General features: G+C 42.5%; 1 protein-coding gene across 20 annotated transcripts in view; it reads left to right on the top strand.

Annotated features, from left to right (window-relative positions):
- FNBP1 (formin binding protein 1) overlaps positions 1 to 19,198 on the top strand; it is a 135,543-nt gene that overhangs the window by 51,981 nt on the left and 64,364 nt on the right. For all 20 annotated transcript variants that reach the window (XM_027556558.1, XM_027556557.1, XM_027556563.1 and 17 more), the window contains exons 3-4: positions 7,946 to 8,002; positions 8,704 to 8,851. In XM_027556558.1, the coding sequence (XP_027412359.1) occupies positions 7,946 to 8,002; positions 8,704 to 8,851 (205 nt within the window). The remainder of the gene's footprint in view (positions 1 to 7,945; positions 8,003 to 8,703; positions 8,852 to 19,198) is intronic.

The raw sequence follows: 19,198 nt of genomic DNA, 5'->3' as shown, positions 1-19,198 counted from the left end.
ATAAAGTTTTATTGGAACACAGGCACATCCATTCATTTATGTATTGTCTGTGGCTGTTTTTGCAAAAAATAATGGCAGTGGAATAGTGCAACAGAGACCACATGACCATGACCTGCTTGCAAGTCTGAAATATTTAGTGTCTGGTCCTTGCTAAGCTTGCTTATGTACGTGTTCAGTTCAGTTCGGTCGCTCAGTCGTGTCCCACTCTTTGCGACCCCATGAATCTCAGCACGCCAGGCCTCCCTGTCCATCACCAACTCCCGGAGTTCACCCAGACTCACGTCCATCGAGTCAGTGATGCCATCCAGCCATCTCATCCTCTGTCGTCCCCTTCTCAAATGTAAATATAAATATATATATATATATATATGCTTATATAAGTTTGCTGACACCTACTATAGTTACACTCCATTCAAGGCATGTGTGCATGAGTGCTCTGTCGCTTCAGATATGCCTGACTCTTTGCAACCCTATGTACTATAGCCCACCAGGCTCCTTTGTCCATGGGATTCTCCAGGCAAGAATACTGGAGTAGGTTGCCATGCCCTCCTCCAGGGGATCTTCCTGACCCAGGGATTGAACCCATGTCTCCTGTATTGTAAGCAGATTCTTCACTGCTGAGCCACCGGGGAATCCCCTCCATTCAAGGCAGGGTTAAATTCTGAATATAATCTTAAAATATGTTATATGACCTATATAAGAGAACCAAATATTGATTGCCCCTTAGCAACTGTTTCTTAAAACAAAACAAAACAAAACACTGACTTATTTGTTATGACCAGGTAATGAACTCATATGACTGAAACTTCTAATCCTTGCTTCCCTGAAGTTCAGGGTGGCCTTGCCTTTCTGCATCCTGCAGATTATTCTAGAAGTTCATGTTTATCTTTTATAACTATACAGTGTTGTACTGGATTGGTGGATAGTTGATTGTTTCCAGCTGTTTGCAACTCTGAACAAAGTTGCGATGGATGACTTTGAATGAAACACTTGGGCAAACATGTCTAGAGAATAAGTTACTAAAAGAAGCACTTTGGTTCTGGTAAAATTTGCTAAGTGGCCCTTCTTGGAAACTGTAACATTATTACCATCCAAGAGTGCATGGCACTGCTCCCCACCTTGACCCTCAGTACTTCTTGTTACCCGTCTTTTTTAAATCTTTGCTAATTTGATAAGTAAATATTGCTAGATCTGACCAGTAATTTATGTTTTTCTTCGTAAGAATGAGGTTGAGTATGTTTTTATGCATTGGAGTCATTTGTACTTTCTTCTTGAGCCATTCTTATCCTGGTCATTTGTTTTTTGTTTTTTTTAATTGGAGCCCATTGTAAATAAAAGGAAACTGTCAAAGTCATTTTATAAAATATACTGCACATTGTATATACAAGGTATTGAATTTAAATTTACTTGAACACTTAGCAAGATATTAAAGGGAAACTTGAAGGATTTACTGAGCTTGAAATATTAAATTCTTATAAGATTTAGCAAAAAAAAAAAAAATGCAGGTTGTCATTGCTGTTTGGTGGGGTTTTTTGTGTGTGTTTTTGTTGTTGTTTGTTTTGTTTTTAACTCATGTTGTAATTTTAAACAGTCTCAGTTGACTCACTGCTAGGAAAGATAAAGAAGAGAGTATTTACATCTTTTACTTCCTCTCCTAGTTGAGTTATATAACTTGGTTTATAAAATGAGTCTCACAGTTAGTTTGTCTTAATTACAGATATATGTTCATCAGCATTCCTTCTACCACAGCCTCTGCACTTGTTTGTTGGCATCAAGAAAAATAGGAATATTTTACCCGTGATGGGAACTTTTGGCATGCTCCTTGAGTTCTTTCTTGTTTGAGAATACCACTCTACAGTCATCCCCCAGTGTCTGTGAACATCGGTTCCAGGAACCACCTCCTCAGATACGGAGATTTGAAGATGCTCAAGTTGCTTTATATAGCAAGACATAGTATTTGTGTATAACCCTCACACATCCTTCCAAATATTTAAATCATCTCTAGACTCCTTATAATACCTCATACAATGTAAATACTGTGTCAACTGTTGCCAGCGTGAAGCAAATTCAAATTTTGCTTTGGGGAACTTTCTGGAACTCCCCTCTCCCCTCTAATATTTTTCATCTGCAGTTCATTGACTCCATGGATGTGGACCCCAAAGATATGGAGGATAGACTGCACCTAACAACAATTTGACTTAAATTATTCTGTGGTCATTCTTTCTCTCCAAACCTTGCTGTTGCTACATTGTCTTCTGGTGTAAAAGTCTAGGGGCAGCCCAATATTTATTCTAACCTTTTTGTGCCACTTAGCAGTTTGGTAACTTTTCCAAGCAATGCTTTGTGGTTGATCTCTCTTTATTAATTTTCCTTACTTTCAATTGCAAAGTCAGTTGTTTATTTCATGCCCTCATATATTTTCTTCCAGACTGGGTTTTTCTCTGTCATTTTCTTCCTCCCTTGTCTTCTGTATTACATTGTATCTTTTCACCTTGCTTGTATTTAATGCAGGCAGTTTGGTGAAGTGCTTAAAAGCAACAGACTCTAGAGCAGCGGGCCCCAACCTTTCTGGCACACCGGTTTCACGGAAGACAGTTTTTCCACGGACTGGGGTGTGGGAGAGATGGTCTTGGGTGTTCAAGTGTGTTGTATTTATTGGGCACTGTGTTTCTATTATCATTATATCAGCTCCACCTTGGATCATCAGGTATCAGATCCTGGAGGTGGGGGACCCCGCTCTAGAGTCTTAGTGTCCGGAATGTTCTTCCACTTAACAGTAATAATGATTGGGGGCAAATTACTCTATGTGCTTTGTCTTTTTTCATCTGTAATATGTGAGTAATAAGGATGATGATCTTTCCTGCCTTACGAGGTTGTTGAGGGGTCTTAATGAGATAAAGCATGTAAGTGTCTTAGGTTGATGTCTAAGCATGTTTTTGGTATTAACAAGCGTCACCAGTGCTCCTGTTTGATCTGATAGAATGTGAACGATCGTTGCTGTGCTTCTGGCGCCATTGGTCTTGGTGTTACCAGATCAGGTTCGTTGGCCAACACGCAGTAAGCCAAACCCTGAGACACCGAGGTTTGCAGCAGAGAAAGGGTTCATTCACAAGGCTGCCAAGGGAGGAGGCAGGAGAACGAGTCCCAGATCAGCCTCCTGGAAGGCGAGGGGCTTGGGATATTTATTAAAGAAGCAGGGTGGTGGTTGGCCGTCGGTGTGGAGAACGATGATTGCGGGCAGGATGAGGTCATCCGTTTTCTGTGCAGGTGTACCTGAGTTGCCTGCTTCTTTGTGGGATGCATGTTCCAAAATGGAGGTGCTTAGCGTGATCTGAGGGTGGAGTTTCTGACCCTCTGCCATCAAAAGGCCATTCACTGGACACCTGTGCAGCTCCAGGTTTAGGTGGGGCTTCCCTGATGGCTCAGATGGTAAAGAATCTACCTGCAGTGCAGGAGACCTGGGTTTGATCCCTGGGTCGGGAAGATCCCTTGGAGAAGAGTATGGCTACCCACTCCAGCATTCTTGCCTGGAGAATTCCATGGTCAGAGGAGCTTGGTGGATTACAGTCCATGGGGTCTCAAAAAGTCATACATGACTGAGCAACTAAGACACAAAACCAGTGTTAGTTGGCTTGAACTTGAGCTCAACACAGCTGACTCCAGGTTCCCAGGCAAACATCTTACTGTTTCGGCTGTGTAATGCCTGGAAGACAAGCAAGGCTTTTGTAGCAAGAAAGCAAGCTTGAATGGTGAAGGCAGGTTACAAGCAGAGGGGTTTTGAACAAACTGGAAGGCAAGCTCAAGAATTTGTGTTAATCACCAGTTTCGGTTAACCCCATGGGGCGCCTGACTTTGTACCTCTTGTCTTTGAGACTCTGAGTTTCATTGTCTCTTCTGAAACTTTGTTAGTGTTTCTATTTTGACATTCACTCCATTAGGTCACAAGCATTCACTCCTATTCCTTGGGGGTCCTTAGGTTTGGGGTGATCTCCCCCAGGCATTCAGCTTGCGGCCCTGAGAAGTGGAAACCCAGGGGGCCAGCCCCGGCCCCTGCCAAGTCCTGGAATCTGGATGCTCAGTCTGCCTGTCTCCCTCTCAGAGCTTTTCTGTCTCTGTTCCCTGAGTGCTGGCTCACCCCTCATTTAACTTCTGTCTGACTTGATTTTCAGTCAGTCCATGTTCCGCGGACTTATTTCCCTTCCAATGACTGTGAGGGAGGGGTCAAGCATCTGTTGTACACTGTTCTAGAACCTTCCATCTCTCACATGGGTCACCGCTTCTCAAAGTGTGTAGACTGAGGTTATGTGCCTTTCTTCATTGGTTTATTTTCTGCTCTGGAAAACTTCCTGGCTTTTATTTTACCTCTTGTTGGAAAAAAGCACAATTCTCTGATGAGATTTTATTTTACCATCTTTATCTGGAAATCTGCGGTGAGCTTTTAAAAGTATGAAAGAAAGATAGAAAAAAAAAATTTCCTGGGTCCAACCCTAGACCTTCCGTTTTAGAGGATCTGAAATGGAGCCTAAGCATCTCCTTTTAAAAGCCTCCTGGCAGCTCTTAGGAACAACCAAATTTAAGTCTAGTATTTTTATTAAAAGAAGTGTATTTTCCTCCTACCTTTTAATTAGCCTATCTGAAGAGCAAATATATAAAACACTTGTTTCTCAGAAAGATCCCATAAATTTAAAGTTGCTTTTGGTGGTTTATTTGCTTGCTTATTTTTATAATAACTTCATACACATAGGGCAAGAAAGCCCATCTCGAGAGAACGGAAAGGCTCTTTTTTTTTTTTTTTGTAGTGGCCCCTGACAGAAGTATCTTTGGATCTGAAGTTCTCTTCTAGACCTCTTAAGGTTTTAGTTTTCTGTTAGCATTTATAGAGTGAATTATTCATTGATGCTTTTAAGAAGCATTTGAATGCTATATATGTGTAACACTGTCAAAGTGATACTCATACACAGAAGTGGACCATCTTTACTGCAGATCACCCACAACAGGTCTTTAATCCTGTTTGGGGTTTGACTGGGAAAACGGAACTATAAAAAGTGCTGGTTTCTCCTGGATCTCTTCAAGCTCTGCTTCCTTCAATTAGGTATAAAATTTGAACTATTTTTATGGCTGCTAAGGACTGGAAGCTAAAAAGAAAGTGTGGGTTTAAATAAACCTCTAAAAAAACAGTTTTGAATGGATTTTTATATAAGGTGTGAATTTAGAAGGGGCATTTTTCCATTTATAGTTTATGGTTAGCAGAAGAAATGGTCATTATTTTAAACCATGCACTAAAAATGTCTCATAAAACTTCTAGGCTTTTCAATACTGAAGATCACATATATGCTACTTTAAATATATTTACCAAAGAATCTATTGATTAGTCATCTGCTTTCCATGGCTCCCCTTTTAATATTCCTGGTACATGTAAGTTGGAGCCACTGTTTTTGTTAAATCTATCTTTTTTTGGGCTGCACTTGGTCTTCACCGTGGTATAGGCGCTTCGTTGCTCCAAGGAACGTGGGATACCAGTTCCCCAACCCGGGATCGACCACCAGGGAAGTCCCCAAATCTTTAAAGATGAAATGTGGTAGACCACCTCAAAGAATTCCACTGTGTTCTCGATATGCAAGATTTCTCTTTTCTGCATCATTGTTTTTCTCTGAAGTACTTGCTTTAGATATTTCATATTTAGGAAATATTGCTTCTTCACAGTCTTTTGAATCTAAATCTACCAGATAATCTTTGCTGTGAGAGTATCAGTAGAGAAAACACGACGTAGTTGAAACACAGCTCATGTGATAGCAACCTCCAAGTCAGTACATTTTTCTTTTATCAGTTTGTCTACTTAAAAATTTTAAATTGTTATGTACCCCTGCCTTTTTTAAGTAATTGCAGCAATCACTATTCTATTGGGTGATGTATATTCCCTTGGAATTTCGAAACTTTAAGGGACGAGAGAGGTCATTTCATGCCCCTACCTCAGGGTTTGAGATGAGGAACTGGAAGCACAGACTTGCCCATTGATTTGTTCGAGGTCACACCATCCAGACACTTGGTCTCTGGATTCCCAGAGCAATGTCCTTTTTACTGAAGTCCTCTGCCTCTCGTGTCATCTAGTAACACCTGTTGGAGATGAACTCACGTTTCACTCTGTCTGTAAAATGTACCATGATCAAAATTGCAAATTGATTCCTGTATACTTCTCTAGGCACATCTGTAGATTCAGGGGAAATGAAAGAAATTAAATGTGAAATAATGAAAGTAGGTACTATGAAAGAGGAATAGCAGTAGGGAATAAAAAGAGAAGTGAACAGTGAAATGGCGTCATACGGAGAGTCTCACTGTGGACCACGGGTCACCTCCTAGGACTGTTCTTTCTCCTCCCTTCTTCTTTTTGTGAAAGTTGAAGTATAGTTGGTTTACAATGTTGTATTCATTTCTGCTGTACAGCAAAGTGACTCATTTATACATGTACTTACTGAGTCACTTCTTTTTCATATTGTTTTCCTTATGGTTTATCCCAGGACATTGAATATAGTTCCCTGTTCTATTCAGTAGGACCTTATGGTCCATTCATCCGACAGGCAATAGTTTACATCTGCGAATCCCAAACTCTCGGTCCTTCCCTCCCCCGTCCCCTCCCCCTCGGCAGCCACAAATCTGTTCTCTGTATCTGTGAGTTTCTAAACTTACATAAAAATGTTTCACAGACAGGTTCCTCTGTGCTGTGCTTTGGCATTTGTTTTTCTCTTTCTGACTTACTTCACTTAGTACGATAGTCTCTCGGCCCACCCATGTTGCTGCAAATTCCATTGTTTCATGCTTTTTTATGACTGCACAGTATTCCAGTGTGCACCCCACTCCAGTACTCTTGCCTGGAAAATCCCATGGATGGCGGAGCCTGGTAGGCTGCAGTCCGTGGGGTCGCTACAAGTCGGACACAACTGAGTGACTTCACTTTCACTTTTCACTTTCATGCATTGGAGAAGGAAATGGCAACCCACTCCAGTGTTCTTGCCTGGAGAATCCCAGGGACCGGGGAGCCTGGTGGGCTGCCGTCTCTGGGGTCGCACAGAGTCGGACACGACTGAAGCGACTTAGCAGCAGCCGCAGCAGCAGTATTCCATTGTACATATGTACTGCATCTTCTTTATCTATGGCTGTTCTTCTAACTACAGAAGCCAAAATAGGACCCAAGAGAAATCAATCAGTGGAGCCATTAGTGAATTTTCTTTTTTCAAGATCACTCTTAGTTTTTATGTAAATTTAGGCCTGCAGAATGTAGAGGGGAGTATTTGGATTCTTGACCTGGAGGTGGGATTAGGAAGAGAGATTAGAGCAATTTTGGCTAATCTGAGTGTGTTCAGTGTGAGCCTGCTACACAGGTTAAAATTTCTCCTAGTTAAATGTCTTAGCATAAACATCCCTCCAAATATTGTTTCTACTTCCTTCAAGGAGACTTATTCACACAAGTGGTTTTCATTAGCTCTTTGAAAGAGAAGCCACAGAGCCTTGAAAACATGCCCTTTGAATTTTAATTTTAAACATTCGGACCCAGTCCATATGTTTGCCTTGGATTTAGAGCAATAATGCTTGACTGAGGATGAGTATACGGGATGGTGACCTGGTAAGAAAAACTACCCCAGCTCAGTGCTGTAAATAAAAGCCACTGCATAGAAACCCATGGTCTGCCCTCTAGTTAAATAATGTCAGGTCTTAACATCCAGGTAAGTGACCAGCTGGTGACCATGCCTATTCTTATTTGCTCTATCTTTAGCTAAAAGATTCAAACCTATGCAAGTCTTTCACATTGAAAGATGGAAGGAATTAAATGGTTCAGTTGTGAACATTTTGTGGCTTTTTAACTTGTAAACAAAAATACTAACTTCATCTTTTATCCTTGATTTCTCAATCATCTTCTGTATAAGGTGATATGTCTGCCTTTTTGTTTTAGGAACCTTTCAAAGAAATACCAACCTAAAAAGAACTCGAAGGAGGAAGAAGAATACAGGTGTGTTTATCACTGATTGTTATGTGGCCGTATGTATATGTCCTTGGTGATGATTATAAAGGAAATCTACATATACTCTGTAGATGTAGTGTACCGACAAAAATAAATTGCATTCCTCATTCATATTTGTATCAATTTTTAAATTTGGGGGAAGACAATAAAAACTTAAATAACTTTTCTTATAGAGGCACTAGACCTCGTCCAGATTGTTTCAATTAAGGTAATTAGGAAAAGCTTAGCCTATAAGCAAATACAGGAAGTGTGGATGGACTGTGCATTCCACATCTTGGTAAATTCAGGTGTCTCATTCATCTAGGAAATATGTCCGTTTCAGACAGCAGTTAAGACATCTTAACATGGCTAGTCCAAAAGTATCATCTCTAATTTAGATCTAAATATCCATGACATTAGAACATTTAGTAGATATATGTATTGGGGGTTTTACCTGGGCTAGTAACAAAGCCAAATGTTGCCTCATACAGAGCAATTTGGCTTCGCCAAATGAAAAATGTTTCAGTTGTAATTAATTGTGTGCCATGTTGATGAGAACACCCTGATGTGTAATGAATTTGTCAAGACCCTATGGGAGCTGGAGGCATATTACCCTGATAGTAACGTTAATTACTCTTTTGCTGGCGGGAAGCCGCGTGAGAGAGGATGTGCCCTGTTTGGAAAGGAGTGGTGTGTGTTCTGTTCTGTAGGTATACGGCTTGCCAAGCCTTCCTTGCCACCCTGAATGAAATGAACGATTATGCTGGGCAGCATGAACTCATCTCCGAGAATATGACCTCTCAGATCATTGTGGAGTTAGTGCGCTACGTCCAGGAACTGAAGCAGGAGAGGAAATCGGTAACTAAAACTTGTTTTTCTTCCTAAGAGGTGGAGCAAAGATGATGGGACTATCCCTCCAAGTTTTTGTTTGTTTGTTTTTATGGTTTCCTGTGCTATACAGTAAATCCTTGTTGCTTATCTATTTTATTTATTTTTTGACCATGCCGCTAGGCATGTGGGATCTTAGCTCCCCAATCAGGAATCAAACCTGTGTCTCCTGCATTGGAAGTGCAGAGTTTTAACCACTGGGCCGCCAGGCAAGTCCCTCCCGAGAAGTTTCAAAGTTAAATGAAATCATATGAGACGGTGGGTCTTAAATTGCCACCTTTGAGAAGCATATAAAAATTCAGGACCCTATTCCTAGAAAGTGTGTCCAGATCTTTACGTATGATTTCAAGGGTCCATTATATACTCTGCAACTCATTTGTGGGTCCCAGAATACTAACCTTTTACGATGAATTTAAATATATTTGAGGCTCTGGGACATACAAGAGCAAGCAAGGTAATATGGTGTCTGCTGTGTGGAATAAACTGTATTAAAATAAATCCTTATAAGGAGTTCAAAAGAGCCAGAAAGATGGCCTCAGTTACAGACACTCTGTTCCCTGGCTCATTCATTGTCATCTAATAAAGGGCCTTTTTGGTCCTCTCATCACCATTACAGTCTTTTCATGACTTTTATTGTTAACAAAAGGGAAAAATGTACCCTCGAGTAAAGTATATTCATAGTCAAGATTTTGACCGAAGAGATTTATCATTAAGCCGTGGTCTATATCACTGTACTTGGATTGCCTGTGAGGCACGTAATAATTTGTTGTAATAAAATACCAAAGTTGGCCAGTGACATGCTTTTCTCATGCAAGAGTCGACTCATTGGAAAAGACCCTGGTGCTGGGAAAGATTGAAGGCCACGGGAGAAGGGGGTGGCAGAGGATGAGATGGTTGGACAGCGTCACTGACTCAGTGGGCATGAATTTGAGCAAACTCTGGGAGATAGTGAGGGACAGAGGAGCCTGGCGTGCTGCAGTCTGTAGGGTCACAGTTGGACACAGCTGAGGACCGAACAACGATGACAAAATGCTTTCCTGTGTACGTTTGAGTTCTTCTCTGAGTGCTCTGGAGATACATGAGCCAATAAGACTGGTAGAGTTTTTGCTGAAATGGAGGAGACATTAAATAATAATGACCAAAATAATTATTTAATTGCAATTGTGATAGTGTCAACAAAGTCCAAATGTATATTCACAAATGAACATATAATGGGAACAGCTGACATGCTCATGCGCCATATCAGGGGAAGGTTCCCCAGAGGGCTTGAGGGACAAGTGGGAGCCACCTGGGACAAAGATTCAGTAGAGAGAACAGCTGTGCAAAGGCCCTGAGGCAGGAAGGTGTTTGGAACAAAGTTAATAAATCGAGATGAGGCTTTTTGTCTGTTCACATTAGAGTGGTGATTCCCAAGAAGGCACAGCTTTTTCTACCCACCCCAGCAAATATTTGTCAATGTCTGGAGATGTTTCTGGTTGTTTGGGTTATTATAGCTGGGGGTGGGGGTTGCTGCTGGCTCCCAGTGGGTAGAACCCAGAAGTGCTGTTAACATCCCATAATGCACAGGACGAGCCTCCACGACAAAGAATTACCTGACCCAAAATGTGTGCGCCAGAGCTCCAGTAGGGTGACAGGCTCGATAGACTGTTCACGAAAGGGGAACTTTTATGTGACGGCAAGGAAGCAGCGAAACAGAATACTGAGGTTTGGAATGAAGCAAAATCCCCATACAGTCATAAAATAAACGCGGTAAATCTGGATGCAATGTTGGACTGCTTCCCTGGCTCCAGAATTTCCCTCGACCCCGCAAAGTTTCTGTTAAACACCTTCTTCTTATTTGTTCCTTTGGTCAGTGCCTCGTGTCTCTTACTGACCTTCCTTCGCTCATACGGTTTAGCATTTTAGCCAACACTCTGAGTTGAAAACTCCATGTATTTACCTTAGAGGGAAGTATTCATTCTCTTTTCTGGAGTGAATCGTGAAGCGTGAAGTCCACGTGACTTGGCCTCCTGTTGCTTTTTTCAGTGCCTCCCCTCCAACCACACGGCCCCCTCACTGCTCCTCGCCCACACCCTCTGCGATCCTGGCCCAGAGCCTTTGCACTGCGTTTTCTTGCCTCGGCAAAACTTTTCCCTAAGTATCTGCAGAGTCCACTTCCCGACTTCTTTCTCAGGAATGTTGGCTTCTCATTCAGGTCTGTCTCGTTTATCTTATTGAAGACTATAGGGCTTTCCTGGTGGTCCAATGGCTAAGACTCTGCACTCCCAGTGCAGGGGCCCAGGTTCCATCCGAGTCAGGGCACTAGATCTCATGCGCCGCAACTAAGCTGCTGTGCTACAACTAAAGATCCCACATGCCACACCGCCAAAGAAAGAAATATTTTTTTTAAATTACAAGGTCCTCCCACCTTCTCCACCTCATTTATGCTACTTCCCCCTGCTTTATTTATTTATTTTTCTTTAGCTGTTGTTGTTCAGTCACTCAACTTGTTGTACTGCTGCTGCTAAGTCACTTCAGTGGTGTCCGACTCTGTGCGACCCCAGAGACGGCAGCCCATCAGGCTCCCCCGTCCCTGGGATTCTCCAGGCAAGAACACTGGAGTGGGTTGCCATTTCCTTCTCCAAAGCATGAAAGTGAAAAGTGAAAGTGAAGTCACTCAGTCATGTCCAACTCTGAGTGACCCCATGGACTGCAGCCTACCAGGCTCCTCCATCCATGGGATTTTCCAGGCCAGAGTACTGGAGTGGGGTGCCATTGCCTTCTCCTTGTACTAAAGCAAAGCTTAGATTCTCATGTTTGCATTTTCATGTAAATAACATTATGTTGTTGTTGTTGTCCAGTCACTAAGTTGTGTCTGGCTCTTTGCGACCCCACGGACTGTAGCACACCAGGCTTCCCTGTCCTTCACTATCTCCCAGAGTTTGCTCAAACTCATGTCCGTTGAGTTGGTGATGCTATCTAACCATCTCATCCTCTGCCATCCCCTTCTCCTCTTGCCTTCTTTAGTACCTAATAGTACCTAACATTTTAAGTGTTTGTTTATTTCTCTTTCACCCCACACTGGAAACTCCACAAGGGCAAGACATGTCTTGTCTCAGCCCCTAAAAGAGTGACGAGTGTCGGGCTCCCAATCACTACTCTTGGATTGAAAGGAAGAATTGAGGAGTAGAAGCAGCCATCTTCAGCATAGCTTAGTTCTCAGTGGGACTTTACTAGTTGGGGATCCTGTGTTTCTGTGTTATGACTGCATCCTTTTGTTTAATTGACTCACTGTTAATCATATGTCTTTTTTATAGTGTGTCATATCTGTACTTTGAATTCTTTTCCTTCTTTAATCAAAAATTATAGTCATTTAATGAGTAAATGATAGGTAGTACAGTCAGACATTAAATGATATCTTGCAATACATAGCATTGCTTTTATTTTAGGGAGAATTACTCTCTCTGAGTCAGATGTTCTGCTGGGAGGAGATGTAAACAACATACTCTCTTAAAGCCTTTTGTAATTCTATTCAGATGAAAATTTAGGAAACTGAAACTTTTTAAAGTTCTAGAAAGAATATCAATAAATACATGTACATTTCCAGTGTTTTAATGTAATGATTTATGAACTTATTTGCTTTATTACATGGTAATAGTTACCATTATTTAGAATGCTTGATATGGCAGTATGTTGATGCTCTAATATCGAAAATTATTTTGATAATAATATTGGATATTTAACCATTTGGCCTCAAGTGCTTGTTTTTATAGGTGATAATAACTGATGAGGAGGAGGGGCAGGCTGTTATACATTTTGCTCATTGTCTTACTTACATTTTGCCCCCAGCCAGCCCACCTCTCTGGGCAGTGGTTGTTCACATACGAGCTTTTGTTCCCGCTGAGTTTATTTTCTTGAACTTACATCCAAAGATGCCAGATTGACAGGTATGAAGGTCTCTGCAGCGTAGAAAGGGCTGTAGAAGGGCTCCTTGGGATGCTCTCGTGCTGAGCAGCCTTTCTCCCCTTGACCTTTCACTTTTGGTTACCCTGACTTTTCTTAGTAAGTGATCTAATTTTCTTAAGGATGATTCTCAAAACCACAGTGCACTGCTATCGCTTCCACTTTCTGGTGATGGTAACTATCAGCAGAAGGACACCAAGAGAGCTAGAGACCAAATCCAGCTCTTCTGGGGTCACATTCAGTTGCCGCTTCACTGCGGCACTGTGAAGCGCTGCCAGTGAACTTCAGATCTTCCTGGGAGGAGAGGAGAGCCTGAATCAGAAGTATGTCCAGAGAGCCTCAGGTCCCGGTAGTCGGGGAGGTGAGGAAGGGACCCAGGGTCTGCAGTCAACAAACCCGCTTAGGACTCCAACAGCCCCACTAGCTAGGAAACCTTAGTCAGGATGTAAAACTCTGAGCAACTTAGTTCTGCATCTGTAAGTGAGGCTGATGGTAATAAACCCCTTCCAGAGTTGCGGGGAGGGTTACAACAAGACAAGTACCCACCGCCTAGCACCTCACTGGTATTGATGCGTAGGCACTGCACATCCGGAACCTCCCATCAGGGCCTTCTGCTTCTCAATACAGAATCTCCTTCCTACTCCAGAGAAAGGGCTTGATCAGGGTTTATTACAGAAAGCAGGAACATCTACAGGTCTCCTTGTGACCATGTGTCATAACAGGTGCATTTAAAAGGATCTTTCTAAAAATGTTGACTTGGCGGATGGCATTGAAAACAAGCTGCTTTTAAAATTTTAGGTCAAGCTATTGTTTCTTGTGGCTGGCTAGAAATACTGTCCTGCTGAAGTACCATTCTTAACTGTCAGCCTAATACCTTCTGAGCCACTTAATATAGTGGTGAGTTCCTCCCTGCCCAAAGGGACAGTTTAGAATTTACAGGATTACTGCTGGATCTTATTACTCCCAATAGAGAGTGTTTCCACGTTCAGTTCCAATAGCAGTAGAAAATCATTTTTCATCTAGATTTTTCTATGTTTGAGCACATTAATCTCTAACAAGGTGAGAAATGGCTCACTATGCAAAAGATGAGGTTTCCTTCCTTCCTTGGATGGATTTGAAAGGAAGTGGAAGAACCCGCCTGCCAATGCAGGTTAGATGTAAGAGGCACGGGTTCGCTCCCTGAGTTGGGAAGATCCCCTGGAGGAGGGCACAGCAACCCACTCGAGTATTCTTGCCTGGAGAATCCCATGGACAGAGAAGCCTGGCAGGTGGCGATCCATAGCATCACACGGAGCTGGACACGGCTGAGGCAACGCACGCTGGTGGTGTGAGAGATGAGAGTAGAGGGGGATACGGACATTCTCCTTGCTTCTGGGCCATGTTGTGCTCACAAGTGAGTTGTCTGATCTTAAGCAGAATCTTGAGGTCTTAAAGGTATAACCAATTCACGATGCTGTAGAGCAGAAACTAGGATCCCACATGCTGAGTGGCCAAAAAATTTTTTTAATTAAAAAAGTGTACAACCTGAGAGTTTCAAAAAATTAATTTCAAAAAATCTCCAACTGTAAGATAGAATGATGCTCACTGTTCATATTTTTAGGGGGAAAGATGATTTTTTTTAATTTATTTCATTTTTTAATTGAAGCATGGTTGATTTACAATCTTGCTCCAATCTCTGTTGTACAACAAACTGACTCAGTTATGCACATATAGACATTCTTTTAAAATATTCTTTTCCATTGTCGTTTACCCCTGGAGATTGGATGCAGTTCCCTGTACTGCACAGTAGGCCCTGGTTTATCCATTCTAAATGGAATAGTTTGCATCTATCAGCCCCAAACCCCAGTCCATCCCTCTCCCTCCCCTGCTCCCTGTTAACCATCACGGGTCTTATTTCCATGTCTAGGAGTCTGTTTCTGTTTTGAGGGTACGTTCATTTGTGCCGTATTTTACATTCAACATAGAAGTCATGCCATATGGTATCTCTGGGCCCATCCGTACTGCTGCAAATGGCATTATTTTGTTCCTTTTTATGGCTGAGTAGTATTCCACTGTATATATGTACCATATCTTCTTTATCTATTGTTCTGTTGTGGACATTTAAGTTTCCATGTCTTGGCTCTTGTGAATAGAGCTGCTATGAGCGCTGGGGTACAGGTATCTTTTCGAATTCTAGTTTTGTCTGGATATATGCCCAGAAGTGAAGTTGCAGGATCTTATGTGCTGTGCTGTGCTTAGTCGTTCAGTCGTGTCTGACTCTTTGGGACCCCATGGACTATAGCCTACCAGGCTCCTCTGTCCATGGAGATTCTCCAGGCTAGAATACTGGAGTGGGTTGCCATGCCCTCTTCCAGGGGATCTTCCCAACCCAGAGGTTGAACCCAGGTCTCCCACGTTGCAGGCAGATTCTTTACCACCTGAGCCACCAGGGAAGCCCCGGGATCATATGATAACTCTATTTTTAGATTTTTGAGGAACCTCCATGCTCTTCTCCATGATGGTTGCACCAACTTACGTTCCCATCAGCAGTGTAGGAGGGTTCCCTTTTCTCCTTACTCTCTCTTTCATTTGTTATTTGTAGACTTGAGGAAATACGATTTTTATGCAGCAGTTTCCACACATGCTCTGTTCTGTAGGGAGCTCACTCACCTAGTATTATGAATAACCAGTGTCTGTCCTGATACACAAAAGTGTGTTTGCTTGTTTTGACGAAAATGGGTTGATTTTGTGAAAGGAAATTCTTTAAAAGAGAGCTTTGACTTGCCATTTGCAAGAGCACAGCCATTTAGGTTCTTTTCCTGCCTGGTGTTTGAGCCAGCAGCAGTCCTCACTAGGGACCACCAGCACTTCTGGAAGCCTGAGAGGGGCAGTGGCTCTTAATTTCTTCACCTAATGGGCTCCACTCAAGGCAACTGTATTTTTGGCAAGATGCTCACCTTCTCTTTAGAAGTAATGGAATTAGTAGCCTGCCCTTGGGGTGAGTGTAAGTCAAAATATACAGTGACCGTTTCCTTTGCTTCACATTCAGTCTTTTATCCTCAAAGATAAATTAACACATCTGATTTTGTGCCAGTGTCTTGGATTTACTGGTGTTCAATGATCATGGGTAGAAACAACTGGGGAAATCAACAGTTCTTTCTAAGGCAGCATGACGAATTTTAATGTGTAAAATCTGGAAGTTTTATACTGGCTTGCTTTTCATGAGTGTGAGTGAGTGCTCAGTCATGTCTGACTCTTTGCAACCCCACAGACTGTAGCCCACCAGGTTCCTCTGTCCATGAGATTTTCCAGGCAAGAATAGTGGAGTAAGTTGCCATTTCCCCCTCCAGAGGATCTTCCTGACCCAGGGATCAAACCTGTATCTCCTGCATTGCAGGCAGATTCTTTATCTGGCTATCAGGAAGCTTGGGCTGGTTTTTCTAGATTTTTATAAATTTACAATGAGAGCGATATTCATTATCTCTGTAATCTGACCACATGCAATGAAAACTTCAATTTCTTTTATTTATTCTTTCTTTTTAGGTAGAGTGACTGTGATTCATTTATTAGTTGCCAAAATTTTACAAAAACTCTGAATTAAAGAACAAAAACTTAAAATCCTTGTCAATCAAAATCCTCATTTTTGTAAGTTTCCTTCTGTGTATATGCTCGGTCACTCAGTTTTGTCCAACTCTTTCAGTCCATGAGGTCATTCTTTGTGACCCCATAGACTGTAACCCACCAGGCTCTTCTGTCCATGGGGTTTTCCAGGCAAGAATACTAGAATGGGTTGCCATTTTCTTCTCCAGGGGATCTTCCCAACCCAGGGATTGAACCCGAATCTCTTGCATCTCCTGCATTGGCAGGCAGATTCTTTACCACTAGAGTCACCTGGGAAGTCCTGAAAATATGTAGTTTTCATAATTAGAATTTTAGTGGCTATAGTTATTAAATAATTTTAGAGAGCAGTGTTCAGCTCCAACCTCTGAGTCTGTGTAGGGTTATCTGCAGTGGTCACCACTAACCACATATGAGGGATTTATGGAGATTTATAGCTCCAGGAGGGGAATCAGGAGGTTCCAGCCAACATTTACTGGAACCTCTAACTACATTTCTCCCGGCAGGTGGAAAGAATGCTTCATTTCAAAATGTTGGCCAGGAGCAGAATCAGTTTTTGGCAATGGTTATCTGAAGAGTTCTAGAGGAAATAATTATACAATGCCTTCAGTGACTCACTAAAATTTTTCTAAATCTCAGATAATGCTTGCAAGACCCTACATTACTGCAAAATGACCATAAGAAAAATTTCCCCAAGGTTTCAGAAATGTTGAAAAATTGATAACTAAAAGTCACGCACTCTTCTTAAAGTTTAGGTGTTGAATAGGTTCTGTTTATGAAACTTACAAAACAAACTTAATTGCCTGTAAGGCAATTCTGCAGCCCAGACTGGCTCTCATATGTCTAGGGCATGTTTTTTTTGTTCGTTTGTTTTGGCTGCACCCTGCCGTGCAGCTTGGGGAATCTCAGTTCCCTGACCAGGGACTGAACCCCAGCCATGGCTGTGAAAGCACCAAATCCTAACCATTGGGCCACCAGCAAACTCCTTAGAACATGTTTTTATAAGAGATGACAGTGAACAGTTAAAACTTAGCATGAAGGAAAGCAGAAAGTAAAAGGAGCTTATCTGGGTGATCAAGCTAATTGCAAATCTGTTTTTGATTTATTCAGTCCTGTTGAGATTCAGCTGTGGATACTCTGTTATAAAGCCAGAACCTGTAAGAAGAAAATGCAGAAAAGCAAGGCAGATATTAGATTTCATGATCAGGAAAAAGAGCAGTGGGTCTAAAAAAGCAGTTAGTTCTTCCTTACTGGTGTTACTGTGCTGAGTCACTCAGTCATGTCTGACTCTTTGCAACCCCATGGACTGTATAGATAGCCCACCAGGCTCCTCTGTCTGTGGGATTTCCCAGGCAAGAGGGGGTTGCCATTTTCTCCTCCAGGGGAACTTCCTTACTCAAGGATGGAACCCACATCTCCTGCATTGCTCATTTACCACTGAGCCACCTGGGAAACCCCTCACAAAGCAGGAAACCCTCCAAAACTAGTTGGCCTTTTGTAAGTCATGCTTATACAACACCCACTAATAGCCTCGGGTTTAATATATATCTAGAAGGTATATTTTGTTTTGTTCTGTCCTCTTTGTTTTCAAAGAATATTCTATTTAGACCAGCATTCTATTAAGACCCTGTCCCCACTGTGGCTCTGTCACCTGCAAAACCACTGGTCTGATGAAGCAAAGAAATTCTATTTTCTCATTTATGGGATGACATACTTAGTTATCAGGATCCTTCAGTTTTGTCCTTGACTTCCTGAATTTGAAATGTGACTTTGTATTTCCCCCTTGTAAGTAGGAATGAGACCTTTTTCTTCTAAAATTTGTGAGAATTCCTTGACAAAAGTTGTGTGTCTCTCCCCTGATTCACTGACACAGCATCGTTGTCAGTGGAGGCCCTGGAGCCCAGGAAGAGTGTAAAGGATGTCCCAGAGTTCTGTGATGAGGTGGCCCACTCAACCTGTCCAAAAACAAACTGTGGATCCCCAGAGTTTATCCTTTATCCTGCCCCAGTCCTATCCTGTTATCCAGTCCAGCACTTCCCTGGTGGCTCAGACAGTGAAGAATCTGTCTGCAATGCAGGAGACCTGGGTTTGATCCCTAGGTTGGGAAGATCCCCTTGAAAGGAAATAGCAACCCACGCCAGGATTCTTGCCTGGAGAATCCCATGGACAGAGGAGCCTGGCGGGCTACAGTCTGCGGGGTCACAAAGAGTCGGACACGACTGAGTGACTAAGCACAGCATTCCTATCTACAATTCCCACCGTCTGTGAATGGCAGTCCTTTTTAACCCAGTTGTTCTGGCCAAAAACGTGGGGCACCCAAGGCTTATTTTTCCCTTACACCCCGTCTTCTGGCTAACGTCAGGTCCTGTCGGCTGTACCTTCAGTAAATGTTCTGAATCCAGACACTTCTCAGCACTTCCTGCACAACCAGTCTCTCATCATCTCTCATCTGATGGACTGTCCTAAGCCTTTTAGTTTTAACTTGTCTCTGCTTCCAGGCCTGCCTCCTGGTCAGTGGTCCAGCTCCCCATCTCCATCTCCACCACCAGCTCCCCCTTGGGCAGGTGCAGCAGCCTGCCCCTCCTGCTTCCATTCAGTACGTTCTCCATACAGCAGGCAGCACAACCCTGCGATAATGCAAATCAGACCATGTCACTTCCCGTCTTACATTTTTCCAGTAGCTTTCCACAGTGCTCGTGGGGCTTGGGAAGCCGTCCACGGTCTGGCCCTTGCTTTCTTCTCCTGCCTTACCCTCCCTCTCAGTCTAATTGCACTGGC

Source organism: Bos indicus x Bos taurus, chromosome 11, assembly GCF_003369695.1.
Source record: "Bos indicus x Bos taurus breed Angus x Brahman F1 hybrid chromosome 11, Bos_hybrid_MaternalHap_v2.0, whole genome shotgun sequence".
Classification (NCBI taxonomy): Eukaryota; Metazoa; Chordata; class Mammalia; order Artiodactyla; family Bovidae; genus Bos; species Bos indicus x Bos taurus.
This window is presented reverse-complemented; position numbering and strand designations above follow the sequence as displayed.